At 41.7% G+C, this 18,326-nt stretch overlaps 1 protein-coding gene across 2 annotated transcripts in view; it reads left to right on the plus strand.

Moving 5' to 3' along the window:
• Positions 1–18,326, plus strand: part of AFAP1 (actin filament associated protein 1) — a 66,155-nt gene that overhangs the window by 44,171 nt on the left and 3,658 nt on the right. The window contains exons 7-14 of one of the 2 annotated variants that reach the window (XM_053458249.1): positions 1,966–2,058; positions 2,750–2,831; positions 6,762–6,911; positions 8,071–8,282; positions 8,838–8,983; positions 12,064–12,181; positions 13,708–13,965; positions 17,728–17,842. In XM_053458249.1, coding sequence (XP_053314224.1) covers positions 1,966–2,058; positions 2,750–2,831; positions 6,762–6,911; positions 8,071–8,282; positions 8,838–8,983; positions 12,064–12,181; positions 13,708–13,965; positions 17,728–17,842 — 1,174 coding nt within the window. The remainder of the gene's footprint in view (positions 1–1,965; positions 2,059–2,749; positions 2,832–6,761; positions 6,912–8,070; positions 8,283–8,837; positions 8,984–12,063; positions 12,182–13,707; positions 13,966–17,727; positions 17,843–18,326) is intronic. The other variant, XM_053458250.1, reaches the window with a different exon arrangement.

Here is an 18,326-nt window from a genome sequence, read left to right on the forward strand (position 1 = left end):
CTGCATTTCTGACCAAATACAGGGTCGTGACCCAGTCTGTTCGCAGACAGTCTACAGAGTAATCATTTGTAACAAAATGCTGCCTCCTATTTCTCAGCCGGCTTACAGGGAGGCTTTTACAATTGCGTTCCTTTTTGCCGTTGATCCTCCTTGTATGTACAAAACAATCTAAACAGCGTATCCTAAGCAGGCTACGAAACCTAGAGTAACCCAATAACACTCCAGTATTGAGAGTGTATACTTGGAACACAACCTGCTCTTCAAGGCTGGATGGTCGTTTTATATGTTTGCTGGTTTTCATGAAAACATTAGCAAATATTTGACTAGTACTTTGTGACTGTGCCGAGTTGTAGATAAGTGGAACAGCCTTCTAGCAGAAATGGTAGGGGTTAACACAGCGAGGTGAAATAGGCATATGGCTATCCTGAATATATAAGACAAGGCCAACGATCGGATAAGGACTAGATGGGCATGGTAGTTCTTAATTATATGGTTTCTGTGGGTTCCATGAATACATGGGAGTTCTGTGGGTTTGACCCGGAGTCTCTGGGTGAGTATTTTTAATTATCCCAGCGGTTTGTGGCCACATTCACTCCTCACCCATCTTTTACTCAGTTCCCTCTCAATAAGACACTCCGGGGCCAGCCCTGCCCTATACACAACTGGCCCCACTCGTACGATAAGCGGCTCCATTAGAAGGGAGAGCTCTGGGTAGCCTAACTTGTGAGGTTCCCGCCATAAAGCACAGTCAACAAAATGGCGTCCATTTTTCACATTCGCTTGTCTCACGTTGTTTTTTTTCTGCTTGCTTTGCTTATTCTTCTCGCTGTTAATATGGCAGGGGCGCTCCGTTTTGACCCGGTATGACAGCCCTGTATGTGTTCGGGACGAGTGACAAGAATAGCTGACTGCCTGCATGACTTCTTACATGCCTAGTGTTTTGGCCCAGTTTTCGGTTACAACATGCTGCTGCCAAAATAACTTAAGGGGGTGCGAGCCAACAAAAGCCGAACATGTTTAAACATTCAGCGGTCACGGATAAGACGACTATCGCCGTTCAGGATACCGAGTACACGGATTTCTTTGTTTGTTACACAGCCGTAGTATGTAAAACATGAAAATAATGTAGCCACTTATAGAACTGAACACCACAACATCTCACGACAAAGTCTCTAACCACAAGGGTCTTTATTAACCGCGATAAAGACCCTCGTGCCTCTTGACAAAGCTTGATGTTGAGGTTCAGTTGCTGTGGCAACTAGTGATTCATGCTCCCTGCTGATTGGTCCATTTTCAGTTTGCCCCAGGATTGCGGTTCTTTTGATTCAAGATGGCCTCCCTCATTTAATATGCATGTTATGGGCTTTTTGCATGCTTTCTTTTTCGTTCCTGTTACGCTCCCCTCCATTGTGTTTATCAGATTTTTTCGGTTGACATGGTAAAGAAATAGACTCCCCCACCATCATCATGAAAAGTCTGCGTGGAATGACTAATGCTAGCTTCATCCAGATAATAGAAATATACCATTACTCAGCACGGAAACCGCATCGTGTTATTAGCAGGAATTCTGCAAAAAGATACTTTACGTGACAGCTGGGATTGACCCAAATTTATTAGAAGTTCCAACCAATGTTGGAAGCAGCCAGTGAGGCTGCAACGCCGCGATGTGATATATCCCAGGCCGGTCTGCGCTCTTATTATATTCCTGACCCACATTAATCTCTTGTACAATCGTTATGCAACTTTTATGTACAAACTTGACCCTTCAAATTATTTCAACACTAGGTCAGCGTGAGGTTTAATTGCATCATTGCATGAAACGGCTGTCTTTCTTTGAGTTTCACGGAAAGGAGTTGAAAGGGAATATTTGGGACGTAAAAAATGTATTAAGCTAGAAAAAGTAAGTTGAGCTGAGCGGTGCTTCTTGTTCTGTATACACATTCTTTGGTTGTGTTGGTCTTCCAGGTGATTAAAGATGTGTGCAGCAGCTGCGGTGGGACAGTGGAGTCCGAGGGACCTTCGTCAAGCTCTCCCGTACCAAAGTCGGAACTGGAGAAGGTAGGTTTCTACCATCATTAAAATAAATCCAGTCAAACATAAAGTTCTGAATTGCTTTAAGGATAACATGGATAATCTCCTAGAGTTCATTGGGGTCCATTTTTATCGGCCCAGGGGCAATATACAGGGACAGCTATAAATCCCTGGTACAACCAGGAACAAAGAATACCGTCATTAGGGAAGATAGGAAACGAGGTGGTAGAAATTAAAGTAGGCAGATGGTGCTGTTAGGCTACACTTGCTTATTAATAGCCCCACAAGTGATAAAGTGGCACCCATTCGACAGACGTGTATTATAGAATCGGGCTTCAATTATCAGTAGCCTCCCCGCTGCCTCGTCTTACACAGATCATTCTCTCATATCCACTGCTTATACAAAGCAGAGTGTCAAGGTATGATGTCATACCTTAGTTCTTCATGCTTTAAACCCACGGAAGGACTGCTTGTGAGACCAGCACTAGAGAGGGCACGGACCTCTACTCCCTCGTCAAGAAAGATGACAGGCAGGTGGCACATCTGCTACCCCATCTGCCTTTGCCACCCTAGCCATAGAAACAGTCAGCCTAAACCTGGATACGCTCCTGCCCTCCTGTGTAAATTTTGATACATAAAAGGCTTTTATGAAATCATGAAAAACAATTAACAAGACAATTAGTTAGTTAGTAAGCTAATGCATATTTTCTTCAAACAGAAATTATCGTTGGAAAGGCCCAGCTCTGACGGGGAAGGGAATCAAGAGAACGGCACGGCAATTCCTAACGGCAAGGAGGAGGGTATGTATGGCAAATGGCAACATATGAATGCGTGATAAACATGTTACATGGGGGACATACGGACAGCCGATGAGGCATCTCTCGTTACAATGTACAATGCGGAGCCTAAGGCTGAAAGGACATCAGACGTGAGGTCACGCGTTGGATCTGTGCGAATGGCTGCTACCCATTGGCAGTGTCTAGCTGATATTTAACCTGCCCGTCAGACTAAAACCAAGACGTCTAGTTTCATCCAGCAGTTATGGATTTCTTATCCTTTAATAATAATAACAGGTTTCCCAGCCTGCATCCATTAATTCTCTTTTTTGAAAGGTATAATTCATTAAGCTGAACACAGCTTTATCTAGAACACTTGTTGTCCAGCTGGCAGCCCGCTGGTCAGACGCAGAGATTAGGCTCTGTCTGGGTACTTAGTTTTGTGAAAGATCAACATAAACAGAAAAGAAATGACCATTTCTAGATGCTGGCGTGATGTAAAACCATGGGAAGCCTGCGGTAGGATATGTGTTGATTTATAGCGAGGTGTGCAGATGATGCTCCAACCCTAATGAGCTTCTTCTGGAAGAAGGGCAGAGCTGTCTTTGTGCAGATACAGTGTTATGTCTCTGATGGCCTCACCAAAAAAAAATTTGTATTGAAGCAATTGAGTACTTTAATATACATTTTTTTTAAGATTCAAACCGCTACAGCTCCCTTCCTCCTCTGCGGTTCAAAAATACTCGCCACTCATTGCCTACTTGACACGCTAGCCGTCATATGCACTCTAACGCAAATGATACAAGAGTGTTTAACTTTTTTGTGTGTGCAAGTGGCTAGAGAGAGCCTTCAGAATCTCATTCCCTGCCACTAGCTATTTGCATTGCAAGATGAGACCCCTAGGCCAATGAGACCCTTGTGCTCCCATTGATGTAAATAGTAGTGTTTTCCTGCCAGTTATTGGCCCCAAGGTGGGACAAAAGAATAACAATTTTTTTTCCTACTCTTTTCACGTCATTTAAGGTGTTTTACGAAGTACTTTAATATGGATTTTTGTCGATGGGTCCTTAGACTACCATTTTGTGATATGGCTTTCAAAAAGTCTCTGTTGACTATCCATTGTGCCTTCTTACCTAGTAAATACGCCCCTGTGTTTTGATGCCTGGGGTTATTGTCTTTTTTGGAGGTAACTATAGTTTTGCTGGCTTTACTTTCCAAAAGTGTTGGATTTGTTACTGCTGAGGCTTTCTTTTTGCTGAAGAACACTGCAGCGTATGAACTCCATTAAGCTATTATTTATGAAAATTCTGGTTTGCTTTGGAGAAGTCTTTCTGTTGACCACTTTTTTCAGGTATCTCCTACCTGTATTTCTAGCAGCCATGTCTCCATATTTTCCCGTTTCTCCTTTTTTCTTTCTTTTTAAAACAAATTATCTTTTAAAAAATCACTTAAAGGAACACACTCCTTATTGAGACGTCCGTTATAGCTCATATTTCAGTCAATGTATGTTTTTTTAGTCACCGTTGAAGGACATAAATGAGTTTATCCTCTTGTTTTTCAGAGGGAATGACTTCCTTCCATTTCCGCTCTGGGTAGACCACCCGGCTGTCTTACAGCAATAATTATGTAGCGTTTTCCTTTTTATAGAGTTAATGCTTCCTTAGTTTAACCTCTGTGTACCCCTGCGGTTCCTGCTTGTCTGGCCGGCATGGTGGGACTCTCACTATGTCCCATTGTTGGAGATAAGAATTCCGGAATTCAAATGCTTCACGAGCCTTCTTTGGTAAAAGTTGAATGTTTTCATAGCTCTCTATAACCTGATCCCAGCTCTCTGAATAAATCATCTACTTGAAAAGCATACTGGTGTTGGCGATAAAGCTTTCCGTAAGGACTGATGATTATAGTTTATAAGGATTTGCATTACATTGGAAGAATATTTTTCTCTTTGAGCACACACCCCAGTGCTGTATACAGTAATGTAGGTCGACGTTGACCAAAAACCTGGCATTTTTAATTCCAAAAATCTTCCTTTATCTGCAGACCTGGAGGCGGCCATTGCTGTCAGTCATGTGATATTTTGGGTGACTTTCTATGCTCAGTCACCACACTGAGCTGATTTTTTTTTATATAGCAATGCTAAAGAAGTCTGTTCCTCCATAGACTTTCATTAGAGTGTCAGGCTGTGCGATTAAAACCGAGCCATTCATTGTTTACCGCAGGCAGTATGATAAGGAGTCACGGCATGCACCTGGTAGATTGGGCTAAGATAACAGAGTAAGGATAAATACAAATGGCTAACATGCTGCTGTCAGAAAACACTGTATTATGCAAAAACTTGAACCGTTTAACCAACGGAAACAGCAAAATACTTTAATTAGTAATAAAAATGGTGGAAGTTAAGAAAGGTTTGGAAGAGATTTGTTCTGGGTGTTAAGGACATGGACATGTTTGTTAATAATTAGTTTCCTTAAATGAGGCATAACCTAAAATTAATCGACCGTTTCTTGTTATAGAGGCATACTTACTAATATTCTGTTCTACTTTATTGGAGAATGGAGCAGTCATGCTATCTGTGAGTTGAGTGGTGATGTCATCCTTCACTCACATCATGTGGCAATAGCATTATTCCTCACTTTGCTAATGCAATTACCTTGTTGCATCCTTTGTGTCTATGTATATAACCAATTTTTTAGGGAAAATCGAGACTGTATTCAGAACACAAGACCATGGAGACATTGCTCAGGGAAATTGTGCAACAGAACATGTTGGGATGTCAAGATCTATGTCATGAAAGTGGTTTATAAAGCTGATCACGTGTGTTAATAACTGATTGTTAGTGATAATGACAGATACCAGGAGTTAGAATATGTGGCTTTATGCCCAAGTACCTTTGGGGCAACATCATAGATGTAACTGGCCCATTGAGCATCAGGATACCAAGGGGCCTAATCGCACAAAATGGCGCCCTGTGGTTATAAAAGCAGAGTTAGTGGCTGCTTACCTTACTTTAAAACTTAAAACTTTGTATTATTCATCCAATGATCAGTTAATAAAACACACAAAAGAACACAAATTAGAGTAGGCGCATGGATATAATGATTATTAGCTTATATTTATAGAGAGCCAACAGGTTCTTCAGCTGTTATATACGCCGTTCTCAGGAAGAACGTGAAGAGCTCTCAAGTTGTCAGACAATCTAAGGGCTCTTACTCTGCAGTTTTACTGTAAACTGACATAATTTGCACTTGAAGAATAGGAATTGTTTAATGGAAAACATTCACCGTTTCTTTTATTTATTTTTGTATAAAAAAATAAACACTGTCCAATTAGGCTTAAATTTACGGTATTTGCGTCACTGCTAACCACAATAAAAGAAAGTGTTTGAGCTGGGGGAAGAATACATAAATTGCTTTTTTTCCATTTTAGTGTGCTTTCACTGCAGAAAGAACATAAGAACATTTTTATGTATTATCGTGTATTATGTATGGCTCTTTGATACTTTGATTGTTATCTTGCTGGTTCTGGTTAAAGGTACACTCCAGCCATTATATAAAGTTCATGCATGCATTGGAGGGATTCTGCAGAATTTCCCAAATGGGATTATCTTTTTTTCCCTCAGCCATGAGCTTCTAGGCTTGCAGGAGATATCTTTGGACAATGACCCCCCCCCCCCTGCGGCCTACACTGACATGCAATACTCATCTCTACTCTACTCTACTCCAGCCTTGACTCAGCAAGAGTGCTGAGTGAGGTCTAAGAAGACCCCCGGTGTGCATGTGCAGAGATCGCTCCCATTAATTACAAAAGGGAGCACTTTCCTGCCATCCATTGGCTGCTTCAACCAGTGGTTGAAGAATACATATAAGAGTATTTACGAAGTAACATGCAGTCTTTGATGTGTTCTTCCTTCACTGTCAATTATTTTTACAAAATATTTTTATTATATCCCATCAGCGAAAAGAAAGAAAATGAACAAGACGGAACCAAAGGGCACAGTGACCAAAGTTACAGGAAAGAAAATAACAAAAATAATTGGCCTCGGGAAGAAAAAGCCAAGCACGGACGAGCAGACTTCTTCAGCTGAAGAAGACATTCCAACATGCGGTGAGTGACAAGTGCAAGACTGAACAAATGGCGGATCCCCGACAATTGCTTAAATGGGTCATGGTGATCCCGACAAGCTACTGTCCACTGGTTAAGGATAATGGGAGATGTGGTTCTGCCAGCTTTCACCTGAAGAAAAGATTTCATTATTGCACATGGCTGTTCTAGTCTGTTCTAGACCCAAGCATGTTCATATATGGGAACTTTGTTAACAGACTGGCCCACAGACTCTCCAAATATTAAATCTGTGATCATCATCACAAAGATTGTATTCTTTAGAGAGTCTGTAGTGAAATCAGAGTACGTCTGAGGACGTCGGCTCTGTGTTAAACAGATAATTTGAGGGTTGATCCTTTGATAAATGGTATTTGAGATGATCTATGGACCTCCTTGGAATCCCTGTTGAGTCGTGTTCCTCAGAACTTGGAGTGATGAACCTCTACCCATTGTACAGCGTTGTGGAATCTGATAGAGCTATTAAAATCAATGGATAATAATAGTCCGTTAATATATAATAGTGTGCAGTCTTCCAGCTTCTCTCAAGGAAGGGGTTTTAGTAAGTTGTGGCTTTTATTGAGTAAAGGTTTCAGGTTTCTCTAGGCTCGCCCTTCAACGTGTAGCCACATTCAGATGATTGCTACTTGAAGAAAAATATAAAGTACCAGCATAAGTGTAATGTGTTCAGACATCCAAAGAAACCATTAATTTGTTTTTCTTCTGCAAGAGAGCATCCCACCAGGACACCAATGCTATGACACCATAAACTTGATTCCTTTTTTGTTTTAATATAAAATAATGTAATTTTTTTTATAAATTGCAATTATTTTTAAAACTGAATATTAGTTGTATAGATTTGCCCAATGTGGCTGTCTAGCGTTAGTGTGAAAGTTTCTGAGCGCAAAGGTGTTTGGATTGGAGGAAAATAGGGATCAGGGCAATAAATAAAGTTTACTTCACTGATCCGAGAATTAAAAAATAAACCTAACAAAAGTTATACAAATGCTTAATATTTAGGTAAACAGTGGTAATATTTTTTGTTTCTCTCTCTGGGATTCTCTTTTAAGATAGCTGCTAGGTAAACACTGGTATCATCTTTCCCTACGATGTCTCAGGCCCTTGCCGGGTTCAGCACCTCACCATCTACAATGTTTTATCTCAGGGTATCTGAACGTGCTTTCCAACAACCGATGGAGAGAACGCTGGTGTCGAGTCAAAGACAATAAACTCATCTTCCACAAAGACCGGACAGATCTGAAGACACACATTGTTTCTATCCCTCTCAGAGGGTGTGAAGTTATTCCTGGCTTAGACTCTAAACATCCCTTAACGTTCCGACTACTCCGCAACGGTCAAGAGGTCGCCGTGCTGGAGGTAATGCTCTTTCATGTAGCAATGGTCACTGTAGGCATGCATGTTGTGCTGGAGAATTAAATGCCTGCTTTAGTCTCTCATTTTGAGTCTTACCCATTTCTTGGGGGCTCATAGCATTTAGGCACCCCAGGTGGTTCCATATGTGCATTCAATTTATAATGTCATTAACAACTTAATACATACCTCCCAAGATAGTCCATCTCTTGGCCCCAATCCCTCTGTCCCTCGTTCCTCTCCTGATATCCCTCTGTTCTACAAGCTCAGGATTTGTTTGCTTGTTATGGGGGGTATCACAGTGTTCTACAGCCCTAAAAATCACAAAAATGTTTGGATAGACAGCAGAAAATGTGTTTATGCCAATAAATTGACATTATTCTTCCAAATGCCTTACTCAGCTATGTTTCACGCATATTGGCTTGCAGTTTTCTCTGCTGAGCGAGTTATGCCTTTCACAATATTATTTTAGTAACCCTAAAGATTTTAAAATGCAGAACACTTTGGTTTTATATTTGAAAATATTATCTTCTCATGTACTTCATGATGGCTTTTTTTTAGGCTTCATCATCAGAAAACATGGGCAGATGGATTGGAATATTACTCTCTGAGACGGGCTCCTCTACAGACCCTGGAGCTCTGCACTATGACTACATCGATGTGGACACAACAGCGAACGTGATACAAACGGCAAAACAGTCTTTCTGGTAAGAAGTCAAGAACATGGTAATCAGCAGACATATTTTTTAAAGGCGTACCATTTTCATTATCTAATAAAAGTGGTTTGTTCCGATATATTGACCTATTGGCTTTTGGGTACCAAAGCTATGAGTAGTGTATTCTGGGGGGAAATGGCAGCCATGTAATCTGTTCTGTAGGGTTATAACTGGATGGAAGTTATTTTTTAACCAGCTATAATGTAGTTACTGTGGGCAGTGCTTAATGCTCAGAACCTTAATAATAGGGCTTTTTATATGGTTTCTATGGTATTTGGCAATTAACCTCAAAGGCTTCCTCCATTGTCTTGTACAAGGACTCAGGTCAACTCATTAGCATGCATGGGTCACTTGACCACCTCTTGACCGCAGTACTTGTAGTAAATGTGGTCTACTGAAGAGGAAGAGTCCTTATTATATCGTAAGTAATTGTATTACAAAGGAGGCATCACACAGTTTCTAAAAAGTTGAAATCTCTTTATGACATATACTGTTGAAACATAACACCTTACGTATAGGAGAAATGTTCCTGCTGTATGTTTGAAGGGAAGCCCTTCTAGACACCCCAGGAAATGGGATGGGTGCTCCCTGAAATTGCTTCCCCCATCTGCTGAAAACAGTATTTCTATTTTGCTGTGGATGCTTTTTTTACATACACATCTGTAAATGATATAACAGCTAGCACATGGCTTAATTCCCCTATAATTGTGCATCATATTTTAAAACCGTTATGTTTGCAAGTTCCACAAACAATAAGTCATTAGGATCGTTTTTTGGAACTATATAACTTCAGCAATCCACGATCGTGAAAAGCAGCATGCTGCTTTATTCTTGGGCTAGATTCGTTGCTGGAGAAAATTGAGATATATTGGCCGGCGTATCCCCGTTTCTAACTAATTTTTGTTCCGTTGCAGTCCATGGGAGGATTGCTATCCAGTTACTGAAAAGTTTGAATCCAGGATTAAATCCAGCCCCCCTGACTCATAAAAATGTCAAAATGAGTTTACAGACGTTAAAAAGACTTGGGTATTTGCTGACCTAAGTTGTTGCTAAACATGAGAGTCTACTATTCTTTATCGCAGGGTATAAGAAAGGCTAGTTCTTCCGTTCATATAAAGGAATGAACGGCGGTATCAGGGTTGGGGGGATCTGATCGTATTTTACCCTTTGCAGGTTTTACGAAATATAAATGAACAGTCGTTTAGTAGATATGGACAAAATGGGCCAACAATTGCAAGCAAATATTCTTCATGTAGAAAACAGAGTGAAAATGTTTAAAAAAATCGAAGGTCTTCAAACCATGAGATTTTTTTCTGCTGTGGTGGCTTAGTACAAAATAAAACTCTCTTAGTGTTACAAATTTATTACAGCGCTCTTTCTAAACGGAGGAATCCATGCTTACCAACGCCATAGCTTGGCTGGAATTAATGTTATGTCAGTTGATGCATGTTAACATTTTCTGTTCCATTTAATTAAGTCGTATTTACTTGAATAAGTCATCGAGGGCGTCTGTTATTGTGAGAGGAACAGGCAAGCGGCCAATTTCTTCGATGTAGATTGAGTTACAAAGGGTATAAATAAAGCAAATTAATAAACCATGGAGGTTAATGTCTCTGTGATGTTCTAGTCCGGTGCTAGTTAACCTTCGCGCTGTCCTCTGCATGGCCACAGAATTTTTGGACACTCTGGTGATGCTTTGTAATGGGTGAAACCAGCGAGGTGGATTTCCATAGCTGTAGGAGAGGGAAGAGGGTGCAATAAACAAGCGAAGAAGGTGATCGGTGATCCAAAACTGTGGGAGCCACAGTGGAGCCGAGTCCCCAATCTTCGTCTTCTGGGGCTGCACTCCCCGAAGGGACATGCAGCCCCTTCCTCCTCACCCAAGCAGAAGCCCTGGGTGGGCCGAATCTTCTAGGATCTCCCCGAGGTGGGATCCACTGAAATCCTCAATCCCCCCGGGATCCTGTTAGACCAGCCATGCTTCATTTTTGCTAAGTTGCATGGAGGCCGCTACCTGTCTTGATGTAGTTGACTAACTGTAAATAATTAAGAAATATGCCAATTTAGTCTTAATAATCTTTAAATTTTTAAATCTCCCAGTAATTCAAGTTCTGCTCATTTTGTGCTTAAAGCGGAAGCCTTAATTTCTTTGTTTTTCTACAATAAACCTCGTGTAACGATAAACAATAAATGTATAAAAAAAACAGTATTTGTATACTATGGAAGCAGCCATCTTAACTTCCCGTTCTCGCCGGATTGCTTCTCCCGCTATGTCCGCTCTCACCTATTGTTAAGTTCCTGATTGTTGTTGACTGGTACCACCAGGGTGAGGAGAAGGGAGGAAACTTTAGAGCAAGAAATAAATTGTGTTGAAATCTGCCACGTAACAAAACTATCCCCAAAAACATTTTCACCGATCAACAAGCAAAAAAACGACCATGGGTGGTTCTCAAAATTAACGTGAGCGTTCCCATTTCAGTTACGTTTCATATAAAAATGCTCATGTAAACGTTCTTGATTATCTGGAATAAGCCAATATATTTTTGATGGTAATCAATCCGGGAAAATCTCATTTAACTCCAATTGCATCATACATGGTTTTAGTGTATGAACCGGAACCACGTGACTCCTGCTTACCCCATCATAATGCCTGCAAAAAATGTAGTTCTCATTAAAAGCCCTTCTTACCCCTATCCCCAACTTATAGCCCTGCGGCCCTCCAGCTGCTGCAGGACTACATCTCCCATCCTCCTCAGCCAGCCCCTTAGCTGAAAGAGCATTATGCGAGATGTAGTCCTGCTGCAGCTGGAGGGCCGCAGGTTGGACGCCCCCCTTATTGGCCGGTCCTCTGCCAAGTAGAAGGTAGCACTGTGATCACAACAGGGGTTGGCCATTGACTACAATACCAGCATATTTTTCATTCTATAGGTAAATATTAATATTCACTTATATAGCGCCATTAAGCAATGCTTGGAGGCTGCCGGGAATTAAGAAATGTGAAATTTTTTTATTGTTTGACAAGATAAAAAAAAATACTATTTCTTGGAAAAATTTTTTTATTGTTCTTTCAGTTTTATGAACAGAAGAGTGATATCAACAAATCCGTACCGAGAAGCCCCCACAAACGGCTATTCCTGTCCCAGCGGGATGGCCCTTCATTACGATGACGTCCCGTGCATTAATGGATTGGTAAGAGTGAAAATTGTTTACGCGTGCAAAGCAGAAAGCACATCTGTAATCAATAAACCACAGCGAATCCAAATGTTCTTGTCTGCATCTCATCAGTTAGGCTGTGTCTCTTTTTATGACCACAAATGACTGCATAGGTCATTATTATGGTGCGGTAAATACCTAAGAAAGCACAAAAAGATATTGGCACGGGACTGAAGTGCAATTAATTTCAGTGCGTTCCTGTGCCCAAGGTCAGGAGGGAGGAGTAAAGCCCTCGTCTGGAACGCACGCAACCTCTAATCTGGCAGCGCTAGCTTTGATAGAATCTTTTTTGTAGCTATTGATAGGATGGAGTTAACATGCTGATCAGAATATCTGCTACAAGATGTATTTCTTATGTCAGGGCTTGACAAATTTGTTGTGAATCTAGGCGCCAGCTAAAAAAGTTAGGAGCCAGGATTTCTTTTTAAACTAACAGTTGGTCAGGAGTGATCTGATCATCATCAGCCCACTTACTAAACTCACAGCGTTTGACCTGGAAGCACCCTGGACTTTCAGGTCAGTGCTGGTTTTTGTTGTTGTTTTTTTTATTATTTTTTTTGATATTTTTTTTTTTATGCTTTCAATGCTGATGTTCCATTGGAGCACAGCATTGACTGATAGTCCCCACAAGCTTGTGGGGACAAATGTTAACCTCTGCAATGCCACGAATGTGTCATACACAATTGTGGCATTGAAGGGGTTAACGCTGCACTGTCGCTCTCATGGAGCGATCAGGCAGCAGGGGGGTGTTGCGGCTGGTCTCCACCCTTATGTGGAGACCGAAGAACCCTCTCCCCCTGTCCCTGAAGATGCCTCTGGCAGCTGGGACGCAATTGCTGGTCTATAGACCAACCATTGCAGGGGGAGTCTCTGATGACTACAGGAATCATCAAAGGGCTTGTGGGGGCTCGTTTTTGCTGTTGCTGATCTGCCTGGGCTTTCAGACAGAGCACCAGCAGCAGAGCCCCTTACAAAAGGGAAATTAACCCCTAAAATGCCACGGCATTGAAGGGGTTAACGCTGCACTTTCGCTCTCATGGAACGATCAGGCAGCAGGGGGGTGTTGTGTCAGGTCCCCACACTTGTGTGGGGACCCAATCAACACTCAACCCCCTATCCTGAAGCTGCCTGTGGCCTGTGGTTTCAGCCGACAGAATCACTCCGTGGGAGTGATCTCAGGCTCGGGGGCGGGCTCTGAGTGGCTGGGCAGACAGCAGCAGCAACGCCCCCGCGATCACAGGCTGACAAACACCTAGGCGCCAGGAGCTGGCGCCTGGGATTTGTCGAGCCCTTTCTTATGTATATTTGGCAAAAAAAGAGATACATCAGTAAATTGTTTAAGCTTATTCTGTGAAGTATAAGAAAATAAATGATGGTGGGACTGTGCCTTTAATGTCTATCTCTAACCATTTTTGCATGAAACCTTTCGCTTTGTCGCTGTTATTCTGCTCTTCTCTGCGCATGCTGGCTCTGCTAATAAATAAGATATATGTGTATTGCAGTGGGTGCCCGATGAGGATACATCTCATAACCAACAGAAAGGCGAAGAGGGGCTTTATGATGACTCAGGCCTGTACGATAACTTACCGTCTCCGAAAATCTTTGCTCGCTACGCGCCCGCTGACAAAAAAGCCAATAGATTTTCTACTGACAAATCTTCTTCTTCCCACTACAAAACTCCTGTCTCGTCCAGTCTGTCTTCTCAGTCTGTCACTAATACCTCTGCGGTGGGGAGGGGATCACTCGGTTCTCCGTCTCAGGTACGAGACCCTTCTAAGAAACCTAATGACTTCATCCGCCTGCTGCATCTTATGTGTGTGCATGAGCAGATCGTCCGGCATAATTATGATGTCGTTTTTCATTGCCGTAGTATTAGGTAACATATTCTCTTCCGGTTCATTTCAGAAATACTATTGTGTTTATAATTTTAGTTATCGGCTTTTTTTTTTTTTCTTGTATTTCTTATTACAATTTTTCATTCACTTCCTCAATTATTTGGATGAAATTCTGTCGCTCTCGGCCAATCAGTTTTGCTGCACAGGTGCTTGCTCTCCAATGGCAGTCTGATGACCTGCCTAGTACATATGTGACAAAAGTAACACTGAGAAAGAAGCACAAAAAGGATCTCATCAAGGTGTAAATGCTCCCTAAAGCCCTTGTTACATTAGACAATGTGGCGGTTATAAATGCAACTGCAAGTAAAAAATTAAAAAGACTTATGAAGGTGGCCCAGGAGCTTTAACCGGGAGCAGCCAAGGTCTGAGCCCATTTGCCACTCCCTGATCCCGGATCATGGGCATTGTAGTTTAACAGCCTGTACAGAGCAATAAGTACCGTTGATCAATGTATATTCCGGGTCACGGCAGTTGAAAGAGATACTGTAGGTTCATTTTTCCTTTTTTTTTGCATAACTCACAAACCTTATTTGATCCTAACCTAAAATAACCTTTAAAATGCAGGAAACTATACAAAAAACTTAGGTAAAAGAGTCGACACGCTGTCAGTAGAATAAGCAGATGGTTTTTATGTGCTGTCAAAATTTTACATCCGAGGGCTATTACAACTATATCATTTTTTTGTCGTTAAATGAAGAAAAAGGATTACGTACATCAATGTTAAATGCAGTTACCGTATTCGGCCTGCAGGTGGCACCACATGCAACATGTTTTCCGATAACCCCCTGCGCTGAAAGTTCGCCCATTCATCAGTTTTAGAAATGTGTTAGGAGTTGTATCAATCCCGCCGTGTGATTAGTTTATTTGGACCTGCTCAGGACTGCATTTCGAGCATCCGTAGTTTATTATTCATTTCCAAGCTGACTGTTCCATGGCAGCGGACATTAATCATCCGCTGGTTTTTTCGCACAGCGTTTTACATTTTTGTAGCGCTGCTGATTTCTCATGTTTGAAAGACCTGTAGGTTACGCAAAGTCATGGGCAGGGCGTTTAAACATAGGCATACGGCGCATGGATCTAAGACTAGGGCAGTTCTGGATTCTGTTTCTATGTAAGAACTTAGAAGGGTCTCTTTTCGTCTGGGCTAAGAAACTTTTTCCCCTCTCTTAACCTCTTTATCTTTTGCTTTTATTCTCAGATGACTTTTTTTTTTATCCCACTCTGATTTTAAGCCCTTTACTTGTTTTATATCTCTTAAAGTTCTTCCTCTGGAAGTGTGGTTTTAACTCAGGACATCACTTTATCACACATGCCCCGGGAGAATTAGTATAATATTGCAGGGCTGAGTTGGCAGCCACGGCCTTTGTGGCAGACATTTCAGTAAATGACCTCCTCAATCCATGTCGTGACCTGGTGGTCTTGGTACGGACACTTTGACTATCCCTGCCTCGATGAGGAGACACTCGGCAGCCGTAATCGGTTATAATGGAACCAATCGATATTTCAGGATTGCTTGCACCTTTATCTTGGTTGCCAGACCTCTCCTTCAAGAGCATGCTAATGTATAGAACGTCACGCAGCAGACACATAATCCCGTCGGGCTCTCATTCATGCCCCTGAGCTCCGACCGGTCGGCCCCTATGTAATAGAGGAGAGTAACGTTACACATTGGGGAGCGCTGCAAGGTTTTGATCTTTCTATTTGTCTCCTCTGATCTAGCGAACAGTCACCTGTTTATCGAAAGAACTGGTAATGATCTTTATTTATTCATTCCTGGTCTTGATTGCCGAGAAGAGAAACATAAATGCAGGGAGTCGAAAGAATTAGCAAAAAATAACGTTTGACAGGCGAGGAAACGTCTGGTAAGGTTTTAAAGCAAGGAAACGATCAATGATTCTGCAGGGATGAGATAGTCTGTTTCACACTACAGACTTCAGCTCCCTCTAAGCTCAGCCAGCATTAGTACGTGGGATTGGATAAGCGTGATGAGAGTAGTAGCCCGCAGCACTAGGGGTGCCAGATTTGGCCCAGTTTTGAACCATTCATTTAATCCCTGTTGATGTTTTTTTCTTCTGGGTAATTTGATTTGCCCTCGCTTTGCGACTTGCACAGACAGGATTAACATTCCTTAGCGGTGATTCTTGCCGTGTAAATCTACCCCGTAATCCGTTATTATTTATATTTTATCGTCGCATGCTGCTCGTTCTGCTCATTAACACAGTCGGCTTTGCCATCAAACGTTTTCTTCAGATTGTGAGCTCACAAGCAGAATTTCCAAAACTGCTATTATTACTCAATTTAGTGCCGGTGAGGGTTAATTATAAAGATGAAGATATTTAGCAAGGTTTTGTCTTGGCTTTAGTATCCTTCCCTCTTTCCCCCACTCATAAAGGATTCATTTTTTATTCATTAAAAAAATATATTTCCAAATCACCAGACAGTAAAGATCAGACCAGGCTGAGGACCTGGTTCTATGTTGCAGGAGTAACATTGAAGTGTTTCAAAGCTGCCTTTTTTATAGAAACTGTGGATACCTATGATGTGAGATCATATGATGTAATGTTGATGATGATGACTTCATAGCCCTGACAGTGACGTTTGCACATACACGGTTCCCATAGGTCCCACAAACAGAGGCTTCCAGGGGTTAAGCCATAGATCCCACTGTAGAAATAGCCCCACGTAATTGCATGCGCTGGCACCCAACGCAGAATACGCGGGCTGTCGGCGGCGTGATAGAATACGAGGTCCATGTCTGCAGAATAAGATCCAGAGAAAAGACGCTAAATGTGTAAATGGTCCAAAGGCTTTAATTTGTGTATTTCTGAGGAATCGTTAGAGAGGAGAGGTATGGAAACGTTCACGGATCCGGCTGCTTACACGCCAGTCTTCTCCCTCCTGCTGCTGCTGGACCGCGAGACCCATAGTGTGATCTGCCCAGACCGCCGCGTTCTTCTTCTAATCTCCGAGTACATGGAATGTTCCATTGTATTATTAAAGCATGTCGTGCCGCGTGATGCGTGTTCCACCAGTTGGTTAATACACTGGAGTCCTGGATTTGCTTTGGACCCGGGGCTTGACCATTTAGTATCGGAAATAGATGATGTTCTTCCCACTTAGTTGTTTACTTGTCAGAAAAAACATGGGTTTGGCTGATCTATTTTTCTTTTTCTTAATATGTTCTTATAAACTGATTGATGGTGGCCAAGAGGCATCTGTAATGGCCAACTCTCTGTAATCTCCCATGAACCCCTGCCTGCAGTTGAAAGATCTCTGTTGTAAATTATACCATTCTAGGGAGCCTAAGCTTTTTTACATCTGAAGAAGAGACCTCTGAGGTTCTGAAAGCTTGTGTTACTTTACATCTTTTTGTCGGTCCAATAAAAGGTATCACAATGCGCTAAAGATTGTATTAAATATTCTTTAGAGGAGTGAATGTTCTCCATCTCATTGAGTACATCTCCAACCTTCCACTGTCGAATTAATCCTAACCCAAAAAGAAATATTGTTGGATTTTTTATTAAATAAATTAGAATGTACACCCCCTACTAACATGCAGGTCCACGATAAAAGGGTTAATACTGTTCCACAACTAACTTTACTAATCCACGATGTTTCTTGCAACAGCTGAAGAGCAAAAAGCCGCCTGTAACCGCTAACGGGAATGCATCGAAAGCCAGAGCGGCCAGCAGCCAGCAGAAGAAACCCAACGCGACGGTCGGAGTGAAACGCGTGGCCTCAAGTAAGCATGTCTTCCACTTTCACAGCTAGAATGAATGAATTACAGTTTATCTGCTTATCCGCTGCCAACTCACGCATGCTTATCCTCAGAACATAATGAATAATTGGATTGCGTAATCCCCAAATTTTATCCAGGAAGTCAAGTCACTAAAATGTAAGCCTTTTTGGTACAAAATGAGGGTTTAGCACAGATTTGAAGTCATATTAAATGTAGACTGAACTCCTGGCTAGGGAGTTGATGGTACGTTTCTTGCCATTTCTTGTAATTATTTCTACTGTTTAAATCTGCAAGAGACCATGCTTGGTTCGGGTAATTTGTACCCGGTGAACCTTTATGATTTGGAACAACTCGCTTCGCACACACTTCTGCCGCTGCTGCTGCTTCTTATTATTATTGATGCCTTTAAATTATATTATAGCCGGTTGTGATCTTTAAAGCTCTCTTGAGTAATCTAAGAATCGAATATATCATATAAACTCCACAT

This window comes from Spea bombifrons, chromosome 1 (genome assembly GCF_027358695.1).
Source record: "Spea bombifrons isolate aSpeBom1 chromosome 1, aSpeBom1.2.pri, whole genome shotgun sequence".
Classification (NCBI taxonomy): domain Eukaryota; kingdom Metazoa; phylum Chordata; class Amphibia; order Anura; family Pelobatidae; genus Spea; species Spea bombifrons.